The sequence below is a fragment of the Mustelus asterias genome, chromosome 6 (assembly GCF_964213995.1).
Source record: "Mustelus asterias chromosome 6, sMusAst1.hap1.1, whole genome shotgun sequence".
Classification (NCBI taxonomy): Eukaryota; Metazoa; Chordata; class Chondrichthyes; order Carcharhiniformes; family Triakidae; genus Mustelus; species Mustelus asterias.
Genome location: NC_135806.1, coordinates 117,234,153 through 117,246,400, shown reverse-complemented (window position 1 = coordinate 117,246,400; position 12,248 = coordinate 117,234,153). Strand labels below are relative to the sequence as shown.

General features: G+C 45.1%; 1 protein-coding gene across 1 annotated transcript in view; it reads right to left on the bottom strand.

The window, feature by feature from the left end:
* The window catches only part of LOC144495343 (interleukin-6 receptor subunit beta), an 80,934-nt gene that overhangs the window by 43,815 nt on the left and 24,871 nt on the right, over nt 1-12,248 (bottom strand). The window contains exons 4-5 of the mRNA XM_078215446.1: nt 11,372-11,528; nt 9,900-10,030 (exon numbers count right to left, since the gene is read on the bottom strand). Of these exons, the coding sequence (XP_078071572.1) occupies nt 9,900-10,030; nt 11,372-11,528 (288 nt within the window). The remainder of the gene's footprint in view (nt 1-9,899; nt 10,031-11,371; nt 11,529-12,248) is intronic.

Sequence of the window (12,248 nt, the reverse complement as noted above, 5' to 3'; positions counted from 1 at the left end):
ATTGAAAAAAATCAAGGCGAGGTTAATGTCATCAAAGGATATCAGCACATTATGATCTGGAGTTAGCTATAATGTTAGCAGCGGAGTCATCCTCTACAAGATTGTGTGCAGTATTTTTTCAGTGCAAAGTGATGGAAAACACAGAACAGTCGATAAAAGCAAATTACTGCGGATGTTGGAATCTGAAACCAAAAGATAAAATGCTGGAAAATCTCAGCAGGTCCGGCAGCATCTGTAAGGAGAGGAAAGAGCTGACGTTTCGAGTCCAGATGACCCTTTACCAAAACTCAAAGCTTTGACAAAGGGTCGTCTGGACTTGAAACGTCAGCTCTTTTCTCTCCTTGCAGCTGCTGCCAGACCTGCTGAGATTTTCCAGCATTTTGTCTTTTGGTTCCAGAACAGTCGATTATGCATCAAGTTCATTAACAGATACAGAGAAGAAGTCATTGAAAAGGAAGCATTAACAGCCTTCTGGGTCATGTGAGAATTTTGCTGACTATGCCTTAGGTCTTCAGATTACAATAGAAACAGGTCAGAAACCTTTAGTCACACTATTGAATTCGAAAAGGCTTGCAGTGACGCCGTCAGGAGTTCAAAGGTTCCAATTAGAAGTTTATTTATTAGTCACAAGTAAGGCTTACACTTACACTGCAATGAAGTTACTGTGAAATGCCCCCGAGTCGCCACAGTCCGGCGCCTGATCGGGTCAATGCACCTAACCAGCATATCTTTCAGACTCTGGGAGGAAACCAGAGCACCCGGAGGAAACCCACGCAGACACGGGGAGAACGTGCAGACTCCACACAGACAGTGACCCAAGCTGGGAATTGAACCCGGGTCCCTGGCGCTGTGAGACAGCAGTGCTAACCACTGTGCCACCCCATAAGATTGATGAGGTTTGATACTCACACAGCATATGTTCAATGGAAACAATGGAGTACGGCAGGTGTATTGATGGCAAAATACTGCGGATGCTGGAATCGGAAACAAAAGCAGAAAATGCTGGACCATGTTGGCTCTATTCTCTCTCCAGAGACGCTGTCAGACCTGCTGAGATTTTGCTACCAAATAAACCTGTTGGACTTTAACCTGGTCTTGTTAAACTTCTTGCTGTGTTTACCCCAGTCCAACGCCGGCATCTCCACATCATTCCATACATGACCAGCAATTACACTTAGATTGAGTGAAGTCAAAGAGGCTCCAAAATCAGACGAGGAATGTAGCTGATCAGTGAATTTTAAATTAGAGGATGGTGATCATATATAGCACATAGTCCGATCCGGAGACCATGGGTGGGACTTTCCACACCTCCCACCATGTGTTTCACGTTGTGGCCTGACATTGGCTGTCAATGGGATCTTCTGGTCCCGCCGCTGTCAATGGGGTTTCCTGTTTTATGCACCTGGCACAGTGGCAAGCACTGCTGCCTCACAATGCCAGGGACTCAGGTTCAATTCCAGCCTTGGTCACTGTCTGTGTGGAGTTTACACCTTCTCCCCATGTCTGCGTGCATTTCCTCCGGGTGCTCCGGCTTCCTCCCAAAGATGTGCGGGTTAGGTGGATTGGCCACGCTAAATTGACCCGAGTGTCAGGGGGATTAGCAATGTAAATGTGTAGGGTTACGGAAAAAGGGCCTGGGTGGGATTGTTGTCGGTACAGACTTAATAGGCCGAATGGCCTCCTTGTGTACTGTAGGGGTTCTATGATCTGCCGCTGGGAATCCCATGGGAGGGCTTGGCCGTCGGCGGGATCAGAAGATCCTGCCAGTGGGAATGGCCAAAAAACCCTGGCCCATATTTCAAGCTGGGAACACAGCTGCCAGTGATCAATGATTTACTGGTAATAATAGAATAGTAAACCCAAGAGCATTGAGACTTGAAATCTTACAACATCTACATCAAGATCATTCAGGTATTACCAAACATAGAGCCAGAGCACGGTGTTCAGTTTGGTGGCTGGGTCTGTCAAAATCATTGGCCAAAATGATCATCCAATCCTTACAGTGCAGAACAGGCCATTCAGCCCATTGAGTCTGCATCGATTCTGACAGAGTATCTCAGCCAGGCCCTCTCCCCTCCCCAGGTGGGAAATGGGACAAAAGGACAGATCCCAACTCCTTACCAACTGTGATGATGTTTGTATGTGCTTTCACTTTGGTAGCAATAATAGGAAAACAGATCATTACTTGAATGGGCGTAAATTAAGAGAGGTGGAGACTCAGCGAGCTTGGTGTCCTCGTGCATCAGTTGCTGAAAGTAAGCGTGCAGGTACAGCAGGCAGTAAAGAAAGCAAATTGTATGTTGGCCTTCATAGCGCGAGGATTTGAGTACAGGGATAGGAATGTTTTGCTGCAATTGTGTAGGGCATTGGTGAGGCCACAGCTGGAGTATTGTGTACAGTTTTGGGTGTCCTTATCGGAGGAAGGGTGTCCTTGCTGTAAAGGGAGTACAGTGAAGGTTTACCAGGCTAATTCCTGGGATGGCAGGTCTGTCATATGAGGAGAGACTAAGTCGGTTAGGATTATATTCACTGGAGCTTAGAAGAGTGAGAGGGGATCTCATAGAAACTGACAAAATTCTAACAGGGTAGATTCAGAAAGAATGTTCCCAATGGTGGGGGAATCCAGAGCTAGGGGTCATAGTTTGAGGATAAGACCTTTCAGGACTGAGATGAGGAGCAATTTCTTCATCCAGAGAGTGGTGAATGTGTGGAATTCACTACCACCAAATATAGTTGAGGCCAAAACGTGGTGTGATTTCAAGAAGTAATTAGATATAGCTCTAGGGGCTAAAGGGATCAAGGGATATGGGGGAAGGGGGATCAAGACATCGGATTCGATGATCAGTCATGATCAAAATGAATGGCGGAGCAGGCTCGATGGGGCCGAATGGTCTACTCCTGCTTCTAGTTTCTATGTTAATCACCTATATTTTAACTTGACTAATATTGACTGGAATTGTTATAGCTCTAGCTCGTTAGAGGGGTCAGTTTTTGTTCAAAGCGTGCAGGAAGGTTTTTTGACTCAGTATGTAGACAGGCCAACTAGAGGTGAGGCTATATTGGATCTGGTGCTGGGAAATGAGCCAGACCAGGTGCTAGACTTGGAAGTTGGTGTGCATTTTGGTGATAGTGACCACAATTCGGTTACGTTCACCTTAGTGATGGAAAGGGATAGGCATGAACCTCGGGCCAGTGGTTTTAGCTGGGGGAAGGGTAATTATGAGGCTATTAGGAGAGAATTAGGAAACATAGGTTGGACTAGGAGATTACAGGGACTGGGAACGTCCGACATGTGGAGTTTTTTCAAGGAGCAGCTACTGCGAGTCTGTGATAGGTATGTCCCTGTCAGGCAAGGAGGAATTGGTAGGGCTAGGGAACCGTGGTGCACCAAAAAAGTTTCTTTGTTGGTTAAAAAGAAAAAGGAGGCTTATGTTCGGATGAGACGTGAGCACTCGGGTAGTGCACTAGAAAGCTTTAGATTGGCTAAGAGGGAGTTGAAGAGCGAGCTTAGAAGGGCTAAAAGGGGACATGAGAAGACTTTGGCGGATAGGGTTAAAGAGAATCCTAAGGCGTTCTATAGGTATGTCAAGAACAGAAGGTTGGTTAGGGCAAGTTTAGGGCCAGTTATAGATGGCAGAGGGAAGTTATGTGTGGAACCGGAGGAGATTGGTGAAGCATTGAACCAATATTTCTCTTCGGTGTTCACGCAAGGGGACATGAATATAGCTGAGGAGGACACTGGGTTGCAAGGGAGTAGAATAGACAGTATTACAGTTGATAAGGAGGATGTGCAGGATATTCTGGAGGGTCTGAAAATAGATAAATCCCCTGGTCCAGATGGGATTTATCCAAGGATTCTCTGGGAGGCAAGAGAAGTGATTGCAGAGCCTCTGGCTCTGATCTTCAGGTCGTCGTTGGCCTCTGGTATAGTACCAGAAGATTGGAGGTTAGCGAATGTTGTCCCATTGTTTAAGAAGGGGAACAGAGACTTCCCCGGGAATTATAGACCGGTGAGTCTCACTTCTGTTGTCGGCAAGATGTTGGAAAAAATTATAAGGGATAGGATTTATAGTTATTTGGAGAGTAATGAATTGATAGGTGATAGTCAGCATGGTTTTGTGGCAGGTAGGTCGTGCCTTACTAACCTTATTGAGTTTTTTGAGAAAGTGACCAAGGAGGTGGATGGGGGCAAGGCAGTGGACGTGGTATATATGGATTTTAGTAAGGCGTTTGATAAGGTTCACCATGGTAGGCTTCTGCAGAAAATGCAGATGTATGGGATTGGGGGTGATCTAGGAAATTGGATCAGGAATTGGCTAGCGGATAGGAAACAGAGGGTGGTGGTTGATAGTAAATATTCATCATGGAGTGCGGTTACAAGTGGTGTACCTCAGGGATCTGTTTTGGGGCCACTGCTGTTTGTAATATTTATTAATGATCTGGATGAGGGTATAGTTGGGTGGATTAGCAAATTTGCTGATGACACCAAAGTCGGTGGTGTGGTAGACAGTGAGGAAGGGTGTCGTAGTTTGCAGGAAGACTTAGACAGGTTGCAAAGTTGGGCCGAGAGGTGGCGGATGGAGTTTAATGCGGAGAAGTGTGAGGTAATTCACTTTGGTAGGAATAACAGATGTGTTGAGTATAGGGCTAACGGGAGGACTTTGAATAGTGTGGAGGAGCAGAGGGATCTAGGTGTATGTGTGCATAGATCCCTGAAAGTTGGGAATCAAGTAGATAAGGTTGTTAAGAAGGCATATGGTGTCTTGGCGTTTATTGGTAGGGGGATTGAATTTAGGAGTCGTAGCGTTATGTTGCAACTGTACACAACTCTGGTGCGGCCGCACTTGGAGTACTGTGTGCAGTTCTGGTCCCCACATTACAGGAAGGATGTGGAGGCTTTGGAGAGGGTGCAGAGGAGGTTTACCAGGATGTTGCCTGGTATGGAGGGGAGATCCTATGAGGAGAGGCTGAGGGATTTGGGATTGTTTTCGCTGGAAAGGCGGCGGCTAAGAGGGGATCTTATTGAAACATATAAGATGATTAGAGGTTTAGATAGGGTGGATAGTGATAGCCTTTTTCCTCTGATGGAGAAATCCAGCACGAGGGGGCATGGCTTTAAATTGAGGGGGGGTAGTTATAGAACCGATGTCAGGGGTAGGTTCTTTACCCAGAGGGTGGTGAGGGATTGGAATGCCCTGCCAGCATCAGTAGTAAATGCGCCTAGTTTGGGGGCGTTTAAGAGATCCGTAGATAGGTTCATGGACGAAAAGAAATTGGTTTAGGTTGGAGGGTCACAGTTTTTTTTTTTAACTGGTCGGTGCAACATCGTGGGCCGAAGGGCCTGTTCTGCGCTGTAATGTTCTATGTTCTATGTTCTATGTTCTATATTATACAATGAATTAATATCTAACAGTACTGCAGTACAAATCACATGATATAGTACAGTGGTACTATTGCTCTGACGTGCTGTATCACATGGCAGTTCTAATCACGTGTTCTAATGAAGTTGCAGCATAATAGTACAGGTGTGGTATGATACCACTGCACTGCCATTCAGAGCACAGGCATTAGTTTTGCTACCTGTCAAAAAACCTGCACTAAACTGGAAAGAAAAACTTGCTGAAGCGCAGAATGTTACCAAATCTTTCCTGCACGTTGCCTGCATATCTCAGAGGTTCAAGTACATTTAAGCTTATAACACATCTGACAGGCTGAGAAGAGGTTAATACAAGTGTTCACATTTTTACCTCTGTGGTTTACAATGTTATCTCAAGCCCAAAATGTGCCACTGTCGTTCTGCTTCATGCTTTCTGTCACAGATATGTTCAGAGCTAATCGTACAATATGCTTAAAATAGTCATATCTAGATTTTTAAAACAATCTTCGCTCTCTAGAAAGATGAACCCACTGCTCACCCTTGGGTGAGGTGGAAAATCGGAATCTTTTCATTCATCCCTACATACTGCTATCTTTAATACACATTTTAACCATCAACCTGGCATCATCATTATTGATTTAATATATCACTACAGCTGTAGTAACTTCAATGGAAAATCCGGGGTGTAGCTTAATTGCCACCATGTGTGACATACATTGCTGCTGATGCATTGGCGTTTGGTGGGACCACTGCTCACATTTCTACTTGCATGGAATTAAAACCACTTCTAACTTCTGGGTAACTACTGTACAGACCACACACCGCCCCCATCCCCAGGGAATACCCTCCCATAATCCTGAACTGCTAGGGGGCACCTCCCACCACCAACTACCACGATCCACACCATGGGGCAAACCATGCCCCCCCACAGGAACTCCCCACCCCCACAGGAAACCCACCTTCGCGGGATTTCTCCAACCAGATGGGCTCTCCCCCACCATGGGGACCCCATGGGAACTACCATCCCTCATGGCTGCCCCTCCTTTCCTCTGCCGAGGCCAAATCTACCACCCACTCCCCCTTCGCTATCACTGCCAGGCCTGACTGCCCATCCCTCCCCCAAAGGGCCAGGCCGGACACATTCGCTGCACCTCCAGGCCTGACCACCCCCTTCCTGAATCCACCAACTATTGGCCTGTGATGGACGGATTTCCACATCGACACTCGAGCTGTTTGACTGCATTACGAATGCACCTTCCTTGGCCATCAAGTGTTATAGTGGGACTCAAAACCAGAGCTTCTGGACAGAGGCAGGATTTTACTCAGTGCGCTTCTAATACTGGTGCATAGAGTTCCATTAGGCAGATGTGCTGAATGCAATTTGTCATGCTCTATATATCTGTATTCTCCATGAGTGGGCATTTTACTGACAGTGGCAGCAACGGAGGCTCAAATTCAAATATAGCTTGTGTCACAGCTCAGCAGAATCCTGCAGAGTAATGCTCCACCGCTCTGTCCACTTTCTGCCCCTTTTGGGCACAATTTCTCTGCATATATTCTAACCAAACTACACAGCAAAAGGTTGGAAGCAAATTATCCACATAGTTCACCTTCATGGGCCTGAACCTGTGCAGGGCGGCAATCAGAGTCAGATTGCCATTCCGCTCCTAGTTACATCCCTGGAAACGCAGCCACTCCTTTCACGTCTGATCTTTGACTCAGGCCGAGCGAGGACTATGTAGGGCTGCATGAACCTAAGACCTTCAATCAAGGGCCGGAGAGTCAGAGGTAATTAAACAATCCCCCCTTTTCTAATGGCGCTGGCTGCTGTAAAGCAGGTAGGTTTAAAGGTCCAGTCACATTCTGATGTCAAGGGGAACATAGAAACATAGGAATTCGGAGCAGAAATAGGCAATTCAGCCCTTCGATCCTGCTCCGCTATTCAATCAGATCATGACTGATCTCTCCCTGGTCTCAAATCCACCTCCCCACCTGTTCCCCATATCCTCTAATCCCTGTTTTTTTTATTAAAGTAAAAAGTTTATTTATTAGTCACAAGTAGGCTTACATTAACACTGCAATGAAGTTACTGTGAAAATCTCCTAGTCGCCACACTCCAGCGCCTGTTCGAGTACACTGAGGGAGAATTTAGCATGGCCAATTCACCTAACCTGCGTTTTTAGACTGTGGGAGGAAACCGGAGCACCCGGAGGAAACCCACGCAGACACGGGGAGAACGTGCAAACTCCACACAGAGTAACCCAAGCCAGGGATTGAACCCGGGTCGCTGGCGCTGTGAGGCAGCAGTGCTCATCACTGTGCCACCGTGCCGCCAGGAATATATTTATCTCATTCTTGAAGCCATTCAACGATTCAGACTCCACCGCGCTATGGGTCAGCGAGTTCCACAAACTCACCACCCTTCTGCGAGAAGTAGTTCCTCCTCTTCTCAGTTTTAAAGAAGGTAAGCTTGTAAAGTAAGTGGGTAAGAATGGGGGGTGAGGGGTCGGGTGGAGGGGGGGGGTTGTCGGTCAGGAGAGTGTCAGATGGTCAGTGGTGGGGGGGGGGGGTCGGATGGTCATTGGAGACACGGTTGGGTGGTCAGCAGGGGGAAGTGTCAGATGGTTAGAGAGGGGGGTCAGGTGGTTAGTGTGGAGGAGGTGCCGGGTGTTCATGTGGGTCAGTTGGTCAGTGGGGGATGGTCGGGTGGTCAGCAGTGATGTGTTGTCAGTAGTGGGAGGAGGTAGTTGGCGGGTCAGGGGAGTTGGTCAGTGGGGGTGGTCACAAGGGGAGGTCAGATATTCAGGGGGGTCTCGTGGGAAGGGGGTTGGAGGTGGGCAGAGTCCCTTGGGGATCAGGGGTGTCAGTACTATAGTTACCCAAGAGTTAGAAGTGGTTTTAATTCTTCTATCCTTTTCTGGGTAACCATTACTGTCAGACAGCCAGAACTATCCGAAGTTTGTGATTTAAATCGTACTTTCAGGTAGTTCTGATTGCAGCAGTCCTTGCTGCGGGATTTCCAGGAAGGGGCGGTTCCCCAGAGCATCTTTGGGGTACCCCACAATTATGACTCTCGGAAGCTTACAAGTTTTGAGCCAATGGTTCAACTTGATAAACAACAATATGATGCAATCTATCCCAGTGTTAGTATCGATAAACACAAAGATCAAAGATAATCTATAAAAATACAGGTTATTTCAAATTTTAAAGCAGAAGAGTAATCAGGATGGCCTGCCCTTTACATACCCTGCCTGATTTGCAGCTCCATTGACTTGAATGGAGAGTCGGGGTGTAGTATAATGGCTTGCGTTTACCATCCATGACAAAATCTGTTGCTGACGTATTGGCCTTTGGTGGGACCATTTACCTTACCATTCATTGTGTGCTTGTTTGACTTAGTTGTTAGCACACACTCACTTATTGGTGAAAAGATTGAGGTTTTAAATCCCATATCTGGCAAGAGTGAGCTCATAATCTAAATTGAGCAAATGCACTTGTCATTGTGCTTGTTTAGAATTATGTGCTAAACTAAAATCCCACTTCCTGTTAACTCAACAGGTGCCTGTTAAACCCACCCCTCCTCCCATGACACTAATCGCAGAGAGTTTTCTTGATGTCCTCATCAACATTTCTCTCAAGGCTGGTGTGGTAACCCCAAGGACTTGCATGGAGAATCACCGATTTACCTCCCCGTAGAACTCATTGAATACCACCTCCCTGGGGATTGGTAATTAACCAACTAAGTGAAGCTCGTATATCAAGCCCTGTATAAAGCAGGCCCCCAAGTGGGTCCATTATTCCTTCTGTCCCAGTTGGGCTCATCACAGGCTTGTGCTTTTTGTTTTACTTTACTTTGTGCAATAAAAGCACTGTTCCTTTAGTGCCGACTCCTAGAGTTATTATAGCTGGTTCCACACAAACAGATTGATTAGACTTCCACCTGACCAGTGTTTTTTAAAAATCTAATGGTTAAGTTTAAAGTTAAAGTTAATTTTATTATTGTCACAAGTAGGCTTACATTAACATTGCAATGAAGTTACTGTGAAAATCCCCCGGTAGCCACACACTGGCACCTGTTCGGATACACTGAGGGAGAATTTAGCATGGCCAATACACCTAACCAGCACGTCTTTCAGACTGTGGGAGGAAACTGGAGCACCCGGGGGAAACCCATGCAGACACGGGGAGAATGTGCAAACTCCGTACAGACAGTGATCCAAGTCGGCAATTGAACCCGGGTCCCTGGCGCTGTGAGGCAGCAGCGCTAATCACTGTGCCGCCCACAGGATCTTACAGACTTCCCATGCTGTGCTTATACGGGAAATGCTTTAAGATCGTTCTGAAACTCATAAGGTACAGAATAAAGGCAGGTCTTGAGAACCACACTCTGTGCCTTTCCAACTTTATGGTCATGGTTTATTGTAAAAAATATTTCTAATGTCTGTGCTTTCCATATTTTTTCACGACATTTGATTTGCGCACTAATATTTAATTTGTAATTCCAAAGAGTAACTTTACTTACCAAATGCCAGTTTGCAGTTCCAGCCTTCCTGTAATGTAACTCATACCGCAGTTTATCTGAAAAATCCCCCATCAACTTTAACTGACCAGCCCTCCTCTGATGCGTTATGTTGGGAGGTGTTTTGGGTCTCTCTGAAACAATCAATACAAACCAATTGAAATTGAAGTGCAATCATCTAACTTCTGTTATGCTATTATTTTTAACTGAATGTGGCTCCCCTAACTGTTCAGACAGGGTGGTGTCAAAAAAAAGCATTCGCTTTTCTACTGACCTTAATGATTTGACTCAATTTTATATGAAGGATTTTCATATCACAAAATCAGCAGGGTTAGAATCATAGAATCATCGAGTCCGCACCGACATGTGAGAAACACCTGAACTCCCACCTAATTCCATCTACCAGCACTTGGCCCATAGCGCTGAATGTTATGACATGCTCATCCAGGTACTTTTTAACGGATGTGAGGCTACCTGTCTTCACCACCCTCCCAGGCAGCGCATTCCAGACCAGAGTTGATCAATAATAACCAATCAAATCCTTGCACATCTGTTATACCTAGATGTAAAACAGCTATACAGGGCATTGGTGAGGCCACATCTGGAGTACTGTGTTCAGTATTGGTCTCCTTATTTACATTGGAAGCAGTTCAGAGAAGGTTTACTAGCCTAACACCTGGGATGGGCAGGTTGTCTTATAAGCAAAGGTTGGACAGGCTAGGCTTGTATCCGTGGGCAGACAACTTTCTGAGCTGGCAAAAAGGGGCAGGATAATGGGCACACCAGCCTGATATACCAACTTGCCTACTCTCTGAAACTGCCACATAAGGATCTTGACCTTAATCAGGCTAGTGAGCTGCATTGTACAGAGGGTGGGGACTTCCCGATAGGAAGAGAAGAAAATTGAAGTGTAAATCCATTTTGGTTACTTAAAGAACTGCTTATCGCTGGTTCCTTGAATTGATGTGTGAGGTACAATGTTTCTTAAAATAAACTGTAGAACAAGAGTGTTCAAAACCTGCCAAGTGATCAGAAACTGCCTTAGATCTACTTTCAGCTGCACAAATAGCTAAATGCTGAACTTGTTCCAAAAGTCTTTAGCTGTTTATTCGAAGCTATCCTCCCAGTCTACGGTAAAAGGCCGTTTGAAAGCGGTTCTCACTTACCCTGCAGTGAATAGTTGAAAACACAACTTGCAAAGTATTCTCAACATTGCCACAGATACAACGGTGCTAAGAAAAATATCTCACGACTCTTCAGCAAAACAAAAGTCATATGTGTGACTTCTACTTGTGATTATTTTGAGAAATTTTGACCCTGTATGACTTGTTTTTATCCAATTAGTATGTTTTTCCTGGTAATTTGGTAAGCATGACTCGAGAAACAGTAACTGGTATTTTATGACTGGGTCCTTCAGAGAAAACAAGTCAATAAGCAGAGGAACATCAGGAAATGCTTACCAGAAATTACATTACCTGACTCTTTAGGTATCAGTGTGATAGACTTTGTTTTCTGACACACTGGATACACTGTACTTCTCCGATCTCTCATTTCTACCCATATAGTTGCATTTTCCGAAATGTAAAGACTTTTTCGCTGAACTGTGTAAAAGGTCCTGGTGGTGTTGACTGACTTTATATTGTTAGGAGGTTTTCTAGTTCTGAAAAGCAAGACAGAAGAGTTGTTGCAAATTCCACTCAGTTTACGCGTGGAAAACGTGATCTTACACGATCATTATAAATAACCTTTCTTCATTAGGAACAATCAGAATGTCTTGTAAAGACATAAGCTATTTACTAATTATTAGTGCGTAATGATACAAGCCTGGAAATAGCTTTAAAAAAAAGCAAAATATTATGGACCCGAGAAATGTAAATAGAGAATGCTGGGAAAATTCAGCAGGTCTGGCAGCATCTGTGGAGAAAGAAATGGTCTGTACAACTTCTTCAGAGCAGAAATTGCTGCTAATGATATAACTGGATGAATGTTTGATGCACTTGCATGATGTTCCTCTCTCCATTATTTTAACAGCAATTAGTCTATTTAAAAATAAATTAGTTAATTTTTCAATTAAATTGGTGGACAGAGAAATCAAATTGAGTATTTATCCAGCAATATTTTCGATAGTCCTTTGCGAGCATACAGTGCGCAGTTTCTAAGTTAGTCTCCAGCATTGCTCAGAGGTCAGTAATTGGACTGGGAAAGGAGTAGATGTAGGATAGAGAGGGCGCAACATGAGGCTTAGGTCAGGGGAGAAAGAACTGCAAGTTAGGGTATGATATTTTTAGAATATCAATACATTCAAGAGACGTAGGCAGCGAGATGCTGATTCATAGAGTCATAGAGATTTAC